The sequence below is a fragment of the Coregonus clupeaformis genome, chromosome 12 (assembly GCF_020615455.1).
Source record: "Coregonus clupeaformis isolate EN_2021a chromosome 12, ASM2061545v1, whole genome shotgun sequence".
NCBI classification, from domain to species: domain Eukaryota; kingdom Metazoa; phylum Chordata; class Actinopteri; order Salmoniformes; family Salmonidae; genus Coregonus; species Coregonus clupeaformis.
The window spans coordinates 2,882,960-2,901,006 of NC_059203.1; the positions used below are offsets into that span (position 1 = coordinate 2,882,960).

Sequence of the window (18,047 nt, forward strand, 5' to 3'; positions counted from 1 at the left end):
ATCATACTCACAAGTGAAAAAATTGGTCAAGTTTATTATAAAACCATGGCAGAATCAATGTGAATACAGCTAAGCATAGACATGTTCCCTTTTGATCAAAGTGATTACAAGTATTTATTTCTGTGATGAGGCACTAGTAGTAACAAACTGAAGTTATTATAATCAATGATTTACTGTACATCTAGGTGGTGTTTTCCAAAAGAAAATAATTCCTGACCATGAACAGATCCCGACTCCATAGGCAGGTATTTAAGGCTATTAAATAGGATTTGCCCCCAACTTCCACTTAACGCTGCAATATGGAACTTTTTGGGCGACCAGACCAAATTCACATAGAAATGTGCGTTGTAGATCTGTCACTCATTGAAAGCAAGTCTAAGAAGCATAGATCTGTTCCATGTGCGCTATTTCTATGCTTCCCGGTCTTAAGTTTCATTTTTGCATCTTACTTCAGGTTTTGTACACCAGGTTCTAACACAGTATTTGTGGTTATTGAAAATATATTTCACATAGGTTTAGATGGTACAATGACTGCTTGTTGTCACAAACTACATTTAGACAAAACTATTCGAATTTTAGCAACCAGGAAATGGCGGAGTGATTTCTGCATATTGCATCTTTAATGGGATAATCCACTAATTCTTAAAATAACACTATATGGAGAACAATATGTGAACAAACGTTTCATTGTCATTATAATGAAAGGTTGGTAGCACCACTTAGTCATGCATTGATGTCAATGGGAGACTAAGTGAATTTTACTTGAGCAAGTTAGGATTCACCCCACCATTGCCTTGTGTACAATGGAACGCTGAATACATAACATCAACCAGTGCAAACAGCTGAAGTCAATGTGATGGGGAATAGAATTTCTCCTAAATCGACAAATACATAAAATCACACAATTGCCTTTATAATTCAATCTCAGCTGGCAGGTTACAGCAGCATGTCTTATCACAGCAGAATCAAACACCCGAAGCGGACACCATACAAAAAACACTAGCCCTGGTCCCAGATCAGCTTGTGCTGTATAGCCAGCCAACTCCCATGGTTGACGAAACGGCATAAACAGATCTGGGACCAGGCTAACAAAACACTTGGAGAATATGTCAGTGGTCGTTGGATACCAGCCAGTGCTTTTCACCATGAGCTAGTGCAAATCAAATGAGAAAGAGCCTTTCCTGCAGGCTTTGTTCACAGCAGGCCTCAGATCAGTAAGGCTGTTTCTTGATGAAGCGAGAGAACATGGTAAAGGCAGCGATGGGCTTGTCTGTGGGGACCATGTGGCCTGAACCCTGTTGATAAACAAAAGGAGAAAGTTGATTGGCAATCTGCCGGTGAATTGGGTCATGTTCATTAGGGAACGCAAAGGAAAACACTTTAAAATGTTTTGCAACAGAATAATAAAGACCTCACAGTTTCAGTCCGTTTTCATCCATTTGGTGTCTAATGAACACAACCCTGGTTTAAAGCACTTCCCATATTTTTCCAGACAGGACTATGAACATGTTCTCTGTAGCCCGATGCTACATGTTAAGATAAATGGGTGTCTTACCACAGTACCTGCTTCCAAGAGAGGAATGTCAGAAGCTTTTTACTGCAGTGATTGGAATGCAGGCTACAATGTACTGTATACATGGCAGCAAAACACTTGTCTGGTCGGAAACATCTAGCAAAAATCCCCTACAATCCTCCATTCCTTTGGTCTAAGGGACAGGAGGAAGCGGTTTGGTGAATGTGACAGATTGTTCTGTGAACCATTGTCTTGCCTGAGATCTGAAGACTTGCCTAGCCTTTAGCTCAGTGAAGTGAGCTAATTCAAAGTATTGTGGTGTTACAATTGCGCCACCTACTGGAGCTTAGAGGAGCCTGCAAGATATTGCTGTTCACCACAGATCTGCAAACAGGCTAGGGACTAGTGGAGAGGGCAAGGGGTTATTAATTAATGACTTTAGTGTGTGTTTGTTTAGTGGAATTGTTTATGGAATTTATGTTCCAAATGATAGTCCTTGCAGCCAGAAATCTGTACATCCACAGGTAAATATGATAATGGAATACAGGTTCCAATTCTATTTGGTTGCATCGTTACCTTGACGGTGAGGAAGGCCAGGTTGGAGAACTCCTTGACGAAGCCGCCCACCTGCTGGCTCTCGCCGGTGTAGTAGACCCAAGGCCTCCTCTTCACCTGGACCTGGGGAGAGACGGGCCAGAGCCAGGGGTCAAGCCACAGCATAGAACGGAGTGGAGGGAAGTTGTTCCTGATCTTGCGTCAGTTTAGCATTTTCCCCACTAAATGGATTGTGGGAGGGGAATCTGATCCTAGATCTGTACTCAATGAAAACTTCACCACGGTGCACATAGAACCAGACATGACACCAGCAGCCTCATTTCTATTCAGTGTTCTGTTTTTCCTTCCTTTGTCATGTAGTGTCTTGCAGAAGGTAAAAAAGGTTAATATACCTCCTGCTGGAGAGACTCCACGAACCACTCGTCCCCAAGGAAGTTGCAGGCCATGTCTACGTCTCCATTGTACACCAGCACTCTGTACTTCTACAAGACAGATGGACGACATGTCTATCACTACTGCCAAGACCACTAATCACAGTCAGACCTGGGTTCATACACACACACATACATAATATATATATATATACACACAAACACACCTCAAGTGTTGGAGCCTGCCTGGAGTGCCAGGTTTGGTGCAGGGTTTGCACTTTTGGGACTATTATATTGGCTCCATTATTCCATGCAAGCTTAGTCAAGCACAGTATATGGAAGAAAATACTTTAGCAAGCTCACCAGAGCTCCCAACAGCTTCAGGTACTGCTTCCTCACATCCATGTACAGCCGGTTGTAGTTCAGATTTACCTCAGCACTGTAACAGCAGAGATCAACACAACCAAACTTTTAGTCAGGATAGTTAAGACATTTACGTTGATGCAGTGATGGGGAAACAGGTCCCGTCTGAACCACAAAGTGGTATCAATTAAACAATTTAACCCAACGCAAGTTTGTTGCTCTCCGAACCAATCACCTTTCATTGGCCCCATCGCTGATACCCTTTTCACACTATAGTGCCGACCCATATCACACTGGTTCCAACAACTATGGTGGACGCGTAACCAAGACAGTGCAATACAGCTCTGCCCCACTCACATTCTCGTAGGTAATCTAAAGAACGCACCAAATGACGTTGTACTAAACACCTCGTCCTGTAAAGGGGTCATTCATATTGGTCAATGTCAAGACCTGGATGTATGACCTGTATTATCTACCCACTGAACATTAGAGAGCCGTGAGTCAAGTTTCCTCATCCTAGTACCTAATAATGTAAACACCCCTCACTTACCTGCATACCACCCAGGGCAGAGCGGAGGGGGAGATGTGGAGGGCTGCTTTGACGTAGGGGTTGTTCAGGTACAGGGTAGACGGGGTCGAGTTGGTGCAGGGAGGGTCCAGCCTCACACGCTTGTACAGAGACGCCACACCCTTCAGCTTCTACGAGACCAACAGAGAGGTACACAACTAAGGCTGGATATACGCTCTACTTGACCCGGGTTAGGGTCAATTTGAAGTCAGTCAATTCAGGAAGTGATTTGAATTTAAAAATGAAAGACTTGATATGCCTTCAGAAAATATTCATACCCCTTCGAATTAGTCAACCCTGCACTACACATACTCTTCCCATACAGTGCTGTAATCATGCATCGTATAGACAGGTTCCTTACGGACATTTTGGTACATGTTTTAGGTTGCAACTATGCACGCTCTGGTAACGTTTTGCTACGGAGACTGCTTGGTGGAGTATATACACCCAGCCTTAATGAGAAATTCATACTAAAAGGGACTGAAAAACACCCCAAACTAGAAATTACCATTGTGTACAACTAATACATAATTATAACAAAAATCAGCTAGAACGTGAAGATCCAAATATTTTTTTTAAACAACAACATTCAAAGCACACTTGAAAACAGGTCCTCAGCCCAATGTATTCCTCTACAATAAATTCATTTTTACCTGGTTCCACAGTTGAGTCCTTTCATGGTTGATGAAACTATTCCCCAGATCTCGAATCACCAGGTGCCCATTGTCAATGCTGCACAGAGAACAGAACACATTAACACGTCAGAGAACAGAACACATTAACACGTCAGAGAACAGAACACATTAACACGTCAGAGAACAGAACACATTAACACGTCAGAGAACAGAACACGTTAACACGTCAGAGAACAGAACACATTAACACGTCAGAGAACAGAACACATTAACACGTCAGAGAACAGAACACATTAACACGTCAGAGAACAGAACACATCTGCAGTAGAAGCTACTGGCTTGACCTATGCAGAGCCCTGTACTACACACGTGGTGTGAGGAGTTAGGAACTACTGTATGCAGAGTCCTATACTACACACGTGGTGTGAGGAGTTAGGAACTACTGTATGCAGAGCCCTGACTACACACGTGGTGTGAGGAGTTAGGAACTACTGTATGCAGAGCCCTGTACTACACACGTGGTGTGAGGAGTTAGGAACTACTGTATGCAGAGCCCTATACTACACACGTGGTGTGAGGAGTTAGGAACTACTGTATGCAGAGCCCTATACTACACACGTGGTGTGAGGAGTTAGGAACTACTGTATGCAGAGCCCTGTACTACACACGTGGTGTGAGGAGTTAGAGGCAACTTTGGTCAGTTCAACCGGTACCAACGAAAGTGGTTCACCTTTTAAATAGGTACATTTCTATGGCAACGAATCCTTCAGAAGGAACCTAATCCCGGGCAGACCAACATCTCGGAGCCAACTCCATTTATCCTGAATGAAGTGACTGAGCCACGAGTTATATTAATATTGCGTCAGCATCCCCTTCATTTGAGGAAGATAACCAATTAAATATTTTATCAATCCAATTTGTGTTTTAAAATACAGATCACATTTAGTAATGACAATGTATTTGAAACTTCTCACACAGTAAAACGTATCGTAGGAGTGGGGGGAAAAAGGTACTTGTGAATTGATAAGCAATGATACATTAACGATAAGTAATAAAATAAAGACGGCTCTTCTAAGAGCCTATTTTACACCATAGTCTGCTGAATTTGCAATATAGTGTTTCTTCTTTTTGATTTCGGCACAAATGAAAAATGTGGCACCGACTTGCCCATGAATTGATGTTTCAGCATCGTCTCAATGAGGAGTTACGCGTTTCACTAGCCACGTGCGACTCGCACGCACAGTTACAAGCCTGCTAGAGGTAGCGGCAGGCGGACGAGCAATATCCACCGTAGTCGTACGGATGGAGCCTGAGCTGGAATGTGAAGCTAACTGAAGCTGGCTAGCTTTAGAAAACCCAGCCTACATCTAGCCTCAAATCGTAGTGTACCCCTCAGGTCTGAGATGTTCGGTTTGATTACCATAGCTTGTGTGCTAAGCAGGTTAGGGGGTACATCCCATTTCAATCCAGTCAACGCAAGAAGTAAACTGAAAATCCAATTCCAAAATGAGGAAAATCTGGAAATGGAATTAGTTTGCTTCCCGAATTGAATTGACCGCAACTTTGGCGTTAACCCTTTGTTATTGCATTTTCATTTAGATGTTGAAGCAGTTAGAAAGATTTTCCTTGTGTGAAGACTACAGTGAAATCTGAGAAGTGGCTGGATAGTGGCTGGTCTTACCTGACTCTCTGGCCAACTCCTCCAGGACAGGGGGCGTACAGGTTGTAGATGTTCAGTCCAGAACTGTAGACAATCTCCTGCACCTCATCAATCTAGGGGTTACAAAAAACAATACCAAATAAAAAAAAGGTAGAAAAAAAAACACATTGGGGAAAGATTTAAAAAGTGGAAATGTGTCAGATTTACTACTGGTCATCATCTTTATTTGCCAAGTACATTTATATGTACCAGGAATTTGACCTGGTAAATTGGTGCTAACAACAATAAAACAGAATGTAGACAAGATAATTTTACACAAACTAGTCAACTACTGAATACACCTCTAGCCTTCAAATCATTACATGTACCTCGTTTCCATTGCGAGAATCAATGTGCCCGAAGAACAATGTAAATAAATCCTATAGAGCTATCAATGGAGAATCAATCATAGTAAATGGACTCACATTGCTGGAGCAGTTGGGGTTCCGATTGTTGTAGAAGTCACATTTTCCATTGTCGCAGCAATAGGCCTGCAAGTCAATCCACAACCTGCCAGGAAGACAGAACCACGTTACCAGTCCTCATTTATTCTGTACATTTGAAAAACTATAGCCTGACTGAGCGCTAGTCTGTCGGTGCTATCATGCCCAACATGCTTGGCAATGACAGAAATTAAGTTGGCAAGGGCACAAACAGATCTGGGACCAGGATATGACCACTCACAGATGACATTAGGGGAAGAAAAAAAACCCGCCATAACAGTACCTTGTCCCAAGGAGTCCATGGTAATAAGCAAAGTAGACGAGAGAGTTGTCATTCATCTCATAACTGGACATCCCATTGCCAACTGCAATACCCTGGGAGAAAAATATGTTTGTTCGTCTGATTATTTGTATTTATTAGGGATCCACTTAGTTCCTGCCAAAGCAGCAGCTACTCTACCTGGGGTCCAAACACATTAAGGCACTTACATTACACAAAACAGTACATCGTAACATTACACCACTACATATAAAATGTATAATACCACCATACAATATTACAATGTATGTGTGGGTAGTGTGTGTGCGCGCGTCTCTCTTCACATAAGGTGTATTTATCTGTTACCTGATGTGGAATAGAGTTCCATGTAGCCATGGCTCTATGTAGTACTGTGCACCTCCCATAGTCTGTTCTGGACTTGGGGATTGTGAAGAGACTTTTGGCGGCACGTCTTGTGGGGTATGCATGGGTGTCTGAGCTGTGTGCTAGTAGTTTAAAAAACAGACAGCTCGGTGCATTCAGCTTGTCAACACTTCTTACAAAAACAAAGTAGTGATGAAGTTACTCTCCTCCACTTTGAGCCATGAGAGATTGCCATGCATATTATTAATGTTATGCTATTCGTGTACATTTAAGGGCCAGCCATGCTGCCCTGTTCTGGGCCAATTGTAATTTTCCTAAGTCCCTTTTTGTGGCACCTGACCACATGACTGAACAGTAGTCCAGGTGCGACAAAACTAGGGCCTGTAGGACCTGCCTTGTTGACAGTGTTAAGACAGAGAAGCGCTTTATTATAGACAGACTTCTCCCCATTTTAGCTACTGATGTATCAACATGTTTTGACCATGACAGTTTACAATCCAGGGTTACTTGAAGCAGTTTAGTTACCTCAACTTGCTCAATTTTCACATTATTCATTACAAGATTTAGTTGAGGTTTAGTGAATGATTTGTCCGAAATAAAATGCTTTTAGTTTTTGAAATATTTAGGCCTAACTTATTCCTTGCCACCCATTCTGAAACTACCTGCAGCTCTATGTTAAGTGTTGCAGTCATTTCAGTCCCTGTAGTAGCTGACATGTATAGTGTTGAGTCATCCGCATACATAGACATACTGGCTTTACTCAAAGCCAGTGGCATGTCGTTAGGGTAGGGCGATATATCGAATTAATTCAAATGTTTCTGCGCGATATTCCAAATGCCAGTATCGCAAGAATCAAGGTTTTGTTATTTTTGGTTTTTATGAGCGTTTGTCTGCGTGTTCTAATGTTGTATGTTCGGTCTCTTCTCCTTCGCTCTGCATCTTCCCATTTATACCAATTATCTGTATATAATGACGAGATGCACGTCTCTACCCTAACAACGGGAGTCGTTAACCCAAAGGCAGGCGACAAGCTTAGGTCCAAAATAAGCCCATAGAAACACATTGGCCTTATTTTATAAAGATTTTAAAGAGTGTGAAACCTCTCGCGTCACCTCTTCCTCTATGGTTTACACACACACACACCAAGTCCCTCCCACTGCCACTCACGCCAACCTTTTTACATTTTAGTCATTTAGCAGACACTCTTATCCAGAGTGACTTACAGTTAGTGAGTGCATACATTTTTCAACAAAGTTAAGATCACATCTTCCTCTCGGACAGGCGGTTTCAACTCAGTTTGGTCCAACAGAATCGGTCATATGGACACCAAAACACATTGAGAGATTATTTGACTGTAATAGATAAGTTAAAATTTCTAAAAAAACACCCTTTTTAATGTCTCAACTACTCAAATAGCGCGCAGAGCAGACACTACTAAAACGAGAGTATCAATGAACATTGATTCTGAAAAATGACTGCTCAGTTTGTCGCGCCCGTGGCATTTGGGTACCACGTATCGCTAGCAGCATTTTAGCCAAAGACTGTTATACTAGCTGTCTAATGTGCAATAAGCATAAAACACAATTATACAAGGAATTGGCAACTCGTTCTCATTCTGAGAAATAAGGTAGGCCACTTGATTTCAGCATCTGAACAAAGTGGACAGGCTAGGATGCTTTTCAAACAGACAGAAGGGTGTGTTCATAACAATTAAACTGTTCTACCTTGTTAGCTATCAAATAGATCCAAGTTGGCTAAACTTGAAATATAAAGATTAGCTGGCTAACCACTAGCACGTGGGCTTGTTGATGAGACCTGTGTTCATTTTCTATAGCATAATGCCTGCTACAAGAAGTTAGTGAGTGCATCATGCATGGTTCTAGTTATACATTTGTAACAAAAAGGCTATTTTTCACAGACAGACTTGAAAGCCAGATCAGTGCTCAATGCAAATTTAAAAACAGGTTAAACTATAATTACATTATTAGTGGGTCTTATGGTTGTGGAAGGCTTATATTTAGCCGAGGTATAATTTAACAAGCCCTGAATTCATCAGATTATTGCTGACTGTTTGAAATGCAGTGTAGTGTATTTGACCTTTACAATTGTATAACGCTTATTTAGATACTTTTTTTCTATCTTAAAAAAAAAAAAAAAGTTAAGGGGCCTAGACAGCTGCCCTGGTGAATGCCTGATTCTACCTGGATTTTGTTGGTGGGGCTTCCATTAAGGTACATCTTTATCCACAATATAGCAGGGGGTGTCAAGCCATAACACATACGTTTTTCCATCAGCAGACTATGATCGATAATGTCAAAAGCCACACTGACGTCTAACAAAACAGCCCCCACAATCTTGTCATCATCAATTTCTCTCAGCCAATCAGTCATGTGTAAGTGCTGTGCTTGTTGAATGTCATTCCCTATAACCGTGCTAAAGTCTGTTAATTTGTTTACTGTGATGTGAAATAGCATTGTATCTGGTCAAACAATTATTATTTCCAAAAGTTTACTAAGGGTTGGTAACAGGCTGATTGGTCGGCTATTTGAGCCTGCAAAGGGGGCTCTACTACTCTTAGGTAGCAGAATGAATTTTTGCTTCCCTCCAGGCCTAAGGGCACACACTTTCTAGTAGGCTTAAAATTTAAAATAGGAGTGGCAATATAATATAATTCTCACCTCTTCCACACTCACTTTACGGAAATTAAAATGATAATTTGGTCAGATATACAGTGCATTCCGAAAGTATTCAGACCCCTTGACTTTTTCCACATTACAGCCTTATTCTAAAAATGGATTAAATTGTTCCACCCCCCCTCCCCCAATCTACACACAAAATACCCAATAATGACAAAGCAAAAACAGGTTTTTAGAAATGTTTTAAAAACAAAAAACTGAAATATCACATTTACATAAGTATTCAGACCCTTCATGCAGTACTTTGAGGCACCTTTGGCAGCGATTACAGCCTCGAGTATTCTTGGGTATGACGCTACAAGCTTGGCACGCCTGTATTTGGAGAGTTTCTCCCATTCTTCTCTGCAGATCATCTCAAGCGCTGTCAGGTTGGATGGTGCACAGCTATTTTCAGGTCTCTCCAGAGATGTTTGATCCGGTTCAAGTCCGGGCTCTGGCTAGGCCACTCAAGGACATTCAGAGACTTGTCCCAAAGCCACTCCTGCGTTGTCTTGGCTGTGTGATTAGGGTTGTTGTCCTGTTGGAAGGTGAACCTTCGCCACAGTCTCAGGTCCTGAGCAGGTTGCCATCAAGGATCTCTTGTACTTTGCTCCGTTCAGCTTTCCCCTCGATCCTGACTAGTCTCGCAGTCCCTGCCACTAAAAAACATCCCCACAGCATGATGCCGCAACCATCATGCTTCACCGTAGGGATGGTGCCAGGTTTCCTCCAGACATGACGCTTGGCATTCAGGCCAAAGAGTTCAATCTTGGTTTCATCAGACCAGAGAATCTTGTTTCTCATGGTCTGAGAGTCTTTAGGTGCCTTTTGGCAAACTCCAAGCGGGCTGTCATGTGCCTTTTACTGAAGAGTGGCTTCCGTCTGGCCACTCCACCATAAAGGCCTGATTGGTGGAGTGCTGAAGAAATGGTTATCCTTCTGGAAGGTTCTCCCATCTCCACAGAGGAACTCTGGAGCTCTGTTAGAGTGACTATCAGGTTCTTGGTCACCTCCCTGACCAAGGGCCTTCTCCCTCGATTGCTCAGTTTGACCGGGCGGCCAGCTCTAGGAAGTCTTGGTGGTTCCAAACCACTTCCATTTAAGAATGATGGAGGCCACTGTGTTCTTGAGGACCTTCAATGCTGCAGAATTTTTTGGGGTACCCTTCCCCAGATCTGTTCCTTGACACAATCCTGTCTCGGAGCTCTACGGACAATTCCTTCGACCTCATGGCTTGGTTTTTTCTCTGACATGCACTGTCAACTGTGGGACCTTACATAGACAGGTGTGTGCCTTTCCAAATAATGTCCAATCAATTGAATTTACCACAGGTGGACTCCAATCAAGTTGTAAAACATCAAGGTTGATCAATGGAAACAGTATGCACCGGAGCTCAATTTCGAGTCTAATAGCAAAGGGTCTGAATACTTATTTATGTAATACCTTGCTAAAACCAAGTATAGAGTTTTGTTATAATTCATTGGTATTAGATTTAAAAGGTGATCGAATAGCTCTTGATTTGTAATGTCATTAATGCATTTATTTTGAAGCAATGTTTAAAAAAAAATTACAAGTGAATAGGTTGGTTTACTTTTAAGTTTAAGTTTCCCACATATCTCGTTACCAATGAGGTAACTTGTTACCAACTTAACAAGTTACCAATGAGGTAACTTGTTAAGTTGTGGCCAATGGGAGAGTGGACTGGTTGCTGGGAAAGAAAAGAGAGGGAAAAGGTTGAACGAAGGGAGAGGAGAGACGTTAGTGGGGTTGGTGAAGGAAAAACTACCAAAGGAAACAATAAAGAGAAAACAAAACCATATCTACAGAGTTTTTTTTAAAGGGAAATCCTGATTTTATTTCTATAAGAGAGTGTTTATTATTTCGTTAAGAAAGACCTAGTAGAGACTGAAGCTGCCGTCGCATTGTGGAGACATTCGACATCCTAGAGGTTAGCCTAGCATCGTGCAAGACTTGGAGAGAATTGCTTGTGACGATCAACGAGTTCGGGTTTCCAACGGATGTCTGTTGCTGCTACCGAGTACTGGCTGCATTGATAGCTGTGTTCGCTGTGGATCTTGTGAGGACACCTGCACGGAACTACTATATTTTGCTGAGGCATTATCTACAAGTAGTGAGTAACTACAAAATGTGTGGTGGACTTCGGGACTTTATGTATGTCGTCATTTTTTTTTTTATGAGCTCCAACGCGCGCCCAGGGTTTAAGCAAGCTTGCAAATAATTTGGACATGGGTTGTGGAAAAATCATTGGGGTTTATAATTTTTATTTATTTTGATGTGATACATTGAACATTTGATTAATATAGATCTTGAACCTTATGTCTGTTGTATTGGTGGAGTCATTTACTGTTTCAGTTTCATTTAATGCATGGGAAAGCATATCCTTATAACAATAACCAAGTCTATAATCATTCTGAAGTTAATACCCTATTTGTCATTCACCCTAGCAAGTTTACAATAGGGATTCTTATTGGAGATGTCCTTCTCACCTAATATCCCATGCTGTTCAGATATTCTAAATAAGGTAATATTGTGAGAGTCAAATTCGAGCCTGGTGAGAGGGTTACATTTAAATAAGGTACCTTTTTTATTTTTAATAGAATTCACAAACATTTCTAAAAACCTGTTTTTGCTTTGTCATTGCGGGGTATAGTGTATAGATTGATGGGGACGTTTTAAAAAACAATCAATTTTAGAATAAGGCTGTAACGTAACAAAATGTGGAAAAGGTCAAGGGGTCTGAATACTTTCCAAATGGACTGTACTTGGATGTGTAGTGTCGGCGTTTGTTGCTGGCATGTCATGACTACATTTGCTAATCTTGCCAATGAGAAAATCATTAAAATAGTTGGCAATATCAGTGTGGTTGTGATGAATGAGCCATCTGATTCAATAAATGATGGAGCCGAATTTGGCCAAAATGTCATTTCAAGGTGCTCCAAAGCTTTTTACTTTCATCTTTGTTTTATAGTATATATAGTTTCTCCTTTTTATTCCGTTTAGTCACATGACCTCAATTTGCAGTACGGTTGTGCTGCCAGACCTATTTGCCTGATCCTTCTCAACCATACACATTTTCAATTCCTCATCAATCCACAGGGATTTAACAGTTTTTAACATTAATTTTCTTAATGGGTGCATGCTTATTAGAAACTGGAATAAGCAATTTCATGAATGTGTCAAGTGCAGCGTCTGGTTGCTCCTCATTACACACAGACCAGCAAATATTCTTTACATCATCAATATAAGAATCACTAGAAAACTTCTTATATGACCTCTTATACACTATATTAGGCCCAGCCTTTGGAACTTTGGTTCTCTTAGACAAGGCTACTATTTTGTGATCACTACATCCGATGGATTTGGATACTGCTTTAAAGCAAATTTCTGCAGCATTAGTAAAGATGTGATCAATACATGTTGATTTAATTGTTGTGCTATTTGTAACCACCCTGGTAGGTTGACTGAACCAGGTTGCAGGCACTGATTACAGTTTGAAGCTTTTTCTTGAGTGGGCAGCTTGATATAAACCAGTCAATATTGAAATCACACAGAAAATATACCTCTGTTGATATCACATACATTATCAAGCATTTCAAACATAGCCAGATACTGACTGTTAGCACTTGGTGGTCTATAGCAACTTCCCACAGGAATGGGCTTTAGGTGAGGCAGATGAACCTGTAGCCATATTACTTCAACAATATTTAACATGAGATCCTCTAAGCTTTACAGGAACGTGGTTCTGAATATAGACCGCATGATTATGAGGGCTCCTGAAAATAAATCTAGCCTACATAAGCCTGGAGGAAAAAAACATTTAACATCCATTCTTACGTGACAGGATTTAGTCAGTAGACATTTAGTAGGTGAAAAGGTACCACAACTCCAAACACTGCTCTTAAAATGCCAAACAATTTTAAATGCAGTGGTGCGCATTAGGCTAAACCAAGCAGAATGCATGTCCTCAAAGACCAGTGTTGAGTGAAAACCCCTGCAAAGCGACAACTGTCAATGGGGAGCGTGTCTGGCTAGTAGACGTTTCCAAACATACAACTCTTGATCTCTCCCTTCTACCCATGGTAACTCAACCTCCTAGATCAGGAGGAGCTGGATTGACAAGCATTACAGTGAAGGCTCAACCTATCACTCAAATAGGCCAAGTAGGTTAACCCCTATATTGATTTTGCCCATTTAATTAATTCTGATTTGTCGGGGAGTTACTGAAGGGAAGAAGAAAGTCCTACAGATGCATCCCAAATGGCACCCTAGTCCCCATTGAGTGCTCAACTTTTGACCAGGGGATAGGGTGCCTTTTGGGATGCATCTGTAGATCTCTTTCTCACCTGCAGGTTCATGCTGGCGTCCTCCATCACTCTCTCTGCCAGGGTGGGGATGTAGATGCCTCCGTAGCTCTCGCCCGTCAGGAAGAACTCATTCTTGCTGTACTCTGGGAAGGCTTTGAAGAACTCCTTTAAGGCCAGGTAGTTATTCATGGCCACCTAGAGAAGAAAAGCCAATATATTACTCAATGAGCTCATGTACAGTCCCAACAACGACTCAACTCATCGGAAATGGCTGTCGGAAGGGATTGGGAGATGCATCATGCACGTCGAAAACATTTGGCTTGATGTGTCAGTCTTGATGGGTGGTCCTGTGTGGCTCAGTTGGTTAAGGGTCGTGGGCTAAATTCCCGCTGGGGTCACCAATACAAAAATGTATGCCTACACTATTATAAGTCACATTGGATAAAAGCATCTGCTAAATGGCTACGAGCGATCCCATTTAACAATTCATAAGTCAATCAAGTCCTAGGTTCCTCAACATGTCACGCGGAGTGGTTCTTCAGGTAACAACTCACCTCAGTGTCATTGGTTGTGTACTTCTTATCGTCAGAGTAGGAAAATCCAACACCTGCTGGTGACTCCAGGTACAACACGTTGGCAATCTAAAAACATCACACCTGTTGTAACTCATATATACACACACATACACATCTCCAGTCAAAATTTCAGACACCTACTCATTCATGGGTTTTTCTTTATTTTTACTATTTTCTACATTGTAGAATAACAGTAAAGACATCAAAACTATGAAATAACACATATGGAATCATGTAGTAACAACAAAAAAAAAAGGGTTAAACAAATCAAAATATATTTTATAATTGAGATTCTTCAAAGTAGCCACCCTTTGCCTTGATGACAGCTTTGCACTCTCTCAACCAGTATGGTTCATCCTTGGGAGCAATTTCCAAACGCCTGAAGGTACCACGTTCATCTGTACAAACAATGGTACGCAAGTATAAACACCATGGGACCACGAAGCCGTCATACCGCTCAGGAAGGAGACGCGTTCTGTCTCCTAGAGATGAACGTACTTTGGTGCGAAAAATCAATCCCAGAACAGCAAAGGACATTGTAAAGATGCTGGAGGAAACAGGTACAAAAGTATCTATATCCACAGTAAAACGAGTCCTATATTGACATAACCTGAAAGGCCGCTCAGCAAGGAAGAAGCCACTGCTCCAAAACCGCCATAAAAAAGCAAGACTATGGTTTGCAACTGCACATGGGGACAAAGATCTTACTTTTTGGAGAAATGTCCTCTGGTCTAACGAAACAAAAATAGAACTGTTTGCCCATAATGACCATCGTTATGTTTGGAGGAAAAGGTGGGGGCTTGCAAGCCGAAGAACACCATCCCAACCGTGAAGCACGGGGGTGGAAGCATCATGCTGTGGGGGTGCTTTGCTGCAGGAGGGACTGGTGCACTTCACAAAATAGATGGCATCATGAGGAAGGAAAATCATGTGGATATATTGAAGCAACATCAAGACATCAGTCAGGAAGCTTGGTCACAAATGAGTCTTCCAAATGAACAATGACCCCAAGCATACTTCCAAAGTTGTGCCAAAATGTCTTAAGGACAAAAAAGTCAAGATATTGGAGTGGCCATCACAAAGCCCTGACCTCAATCCTATAGTAAATGTGTGGGCTGAACTGACAAAGCGTGTGCGAGCAAGGAGGCCTACAAACCTAACTCAGTTACACCAGCTCTGTCAGGAGGAATGGGCCAAAATTCACCCAACTTATTGTGGGAAGCTTGTGGAAGGCTACCCAAAACATTTGACCCAAGTTAAACAATTTAAAGGCAATGCTACCAAATACTAATTGAATGTATGTAAACTTCTGATCCACTGGGAATGTTATGAAATAAATAAAAGCTGAAATAAATAATTCTCTCTACTATTATTCTGACATTTCACATTCTTAAAATAAAGTGGTGATCCTAACTGACCTAAGACAGGGAATATTTACTAGGATTAAATGTCAGGAATTGTGAAAAACTGAGTTTAAACGTATTTGGCTAAGGTGTATGTAAACTTCCGACTTCAACTGTATTTATGCATGTATGTGTGTGCCAGTCTGTGCCATCATGCCAACTCATTGTCATACCAAACATTGGCTTGACAATAACAGCAATGGAGTTGGCATGAGCACACACAGATCTGGGTGATGAAATGCTAGATGAAAGAAACAAACCATGTTCCAGGAATAGGGGTTGTACTCCAGTGACATGCCATCGTTTTGAATCTGAAATGAGAACAGCAGACTTCGTTCAAAGATTATGCCAAGGCAGTGGTTCTGCAACACATGACAAAACATCTTAAATGGAAGACAATGTTAATTTCAGTTGTAAGATTGACCATTTACACTAGCGGGAGAATTATACTAGCAGCATTTGAAGAAAGTTGTCATCTAATCTCTCATGGACAGATTCTGTGCATAAAAACGAAGAATCTGTCACGGCGGGATTGAATTCATAGGATAACGAGCAGCAGTAGTTCCTGTGTTTGGGTTTTCATCACTGATTATTTGGACGCATCAGGATGAGGCGGCGAAGGCGATGCTTAAACTGCGACTGCTTTGCGCGTGGTGAAATTAGCGGAAGGGGTGGGGTGGGGTGGGGGTGGGGTGGGGTGGTGCTTTGGCTGAGTTTCCTTTTGAGAGGATGGCGACTTCTCAAAACTCAATTTTTAAACAGGTATGGGTTAACTGAGACTGTTGGTTTTATTTAACTAGGCAAGTCAGTTAAGAACAAATTCTTATTTACAATGATAGCCTCCCAAAAGGTCTCCTGTGGGGATGGGATTAAAAATAAAAATGTAGGACAAAAACACATCACGACAAGACAGACACCACATAAAGAGAGACCTAAGACAACACAGCATGGCAGCAACACAACAGCAGCTGGGCAGAGACAACCGCACAAAGGGAAAGAAAGGTAGAGACAACAATACATCACACATCATTGGTGATCTAAAGTGAAAAACGTAGCTAGATAATTTCTCCCATAGACCATTGATAAATATCTTGGCTTCTCCTTACCAAGAAAGGCCCATGTTCTGTGAGTAGACCGTCAAGGGAGCTGCACCCAGGGCCACCGTTCAGCCACAGAACCACTGGGCTGCCAGCTGGATCCTTCTGAGACTCCACAAACCTGCATGATAGATTCACATGAATGGAAGTCGTGTAGGACGTAATACCCACATGAATTCTGTTGACATAACTTGAGGAGCTGATTAAATATAAAACTACTCAAGTGATAAGCTGGCTGCGTGCCAAATTAAGCAGCGTACTGGGCACGTGGTTTGTATGAGGAAATATTCAACCCAAGACACTTCCTCATTGCTAAAGTCATGTGCCCTACACATATAATACTCCCTTTAGGTTTGAAGTAAATATGTAGCTAGTTAGTATGGCATGACTTAGTCATAATTGCTAAAAAGAGAAGGCTACCCACTCACCAGTAGTGAAGGTGTTTGTTGTCTGCCACATTGAAGTATCCCGAATACTGTTTGAAGTTAGGCTGCTTTTGAAGCCCAGGGAGGAACTTTATTTCATCTACTTCAGGTGCCCCGAGAGTCCCCAATGCTCCGAACAGCAGGGACAACACCAAATGAAACATCTGGGAGTAAAAGGAGCTGAAACGTTAATCAGTTTACTAGCAATAAGCCATGACATGTCTAGACTTTGAAAGACAATCTAGCTAGTTTCAGTCCGAGAAGATCCCAACAGTGATTGCAACAAGATAGACAACATTTAAGTAACCAAGAGTATGCTGGTATTTGAGTACACTGAATGATTAATGAGCCGGATGAACGTATTTAACCGGCACTTACTTTTTTCGTTGAATTAGGCCGTAAGTAGTTACAGAACAGCCACAGTACTTATGCACACACAGATCACGGAAGGAGTAATCATGTGTTCACTTTTGCGGTTGTTGCTCGTGATGAGCTGGTCACATGACAACGCATTAGCGCGCTTCAAACTGCGCAGTCAGTGCGCAGACGTTTGGCCTCACATGGTTGTCACTAGTTACCACAGCCACAAAGTCAAAATTGTCTATAGGGTAACAATTCATGAAAAAAAAAAGTTAGGGTTAGGCATAAGGTTAGCAGTATGGTTAGGGTTAAAATCAGAAATTGTAGAAATAGGCAGGATTTGTGACTTTGACGGAAGGTCCTAGGATGATTAGGGTGACATCTCTAGAATCAGATG

At 41.7% G+C, this 18,047-nt stretch overlaps 1 protein-coding gene across 1 annotated transcript; it reads right to left on the reverse strand.

Moving 5' to 3' along the window:
• Positions 1–14: 14 nt before the first annotated feature.
• Positions 15–17,777, reverse strand: ctsa (cathepsin A). The gene is made up of 15 exons (XM_041891991.1): positions 17,669–17,777; positions 17,294–17,454; positions 16,875–16,986; positions 16,029–16,079; positions 14,345–14,431; positions 13,830–13,985; positions 6,431–6,522; positions 6,130–6,214; positions 5,687–5,778; positions 4,024–4,102; positions 3,353–3,501; positions 2,803–2,878; positions 2,461–2,550; positions 2,090–2,191; positions 15–1,295 (listed from the first exon to the last, which is right to left on the reverse strand). The coding sequence occupies exons 2-15, from the start codon at positions 17,452–17,454 to the stop codon at positions 1,212–1,214; spliced, it is 1,416 nt and encodes a 471-aa protein (XP_041747925.1). The 5' UTR covers positions 17,669–17,777; the 3' UTR covers positions 15–1,211.
• Positions 17,778–18,047: the final 270 nt, after the last annotated feature.

Coding starts and splice junctions, on each gene's coding strand:
- ctsa (XM_041891991.1), bottom strand. CDS start 17,454: ATGTTTCATTTGGTGTTGTCCCTGCTGTTCGGAGCATTGGGGACTCTC. Junction 16,080..16,874: donor CAGAACATGGGCCTTTCTTG/GTAAGGAGAAGC, acceptor TTCTCATTTCAG/ATTCAAAACGATGGCATGTC. Junction 2,192..2,460: donor TGGAGTCTCTCCAGCAGGAG/GTATATTAACCT, acceptor GTCTCTCCCCAG/GTCCAGGTGAAGAGGAGGCC.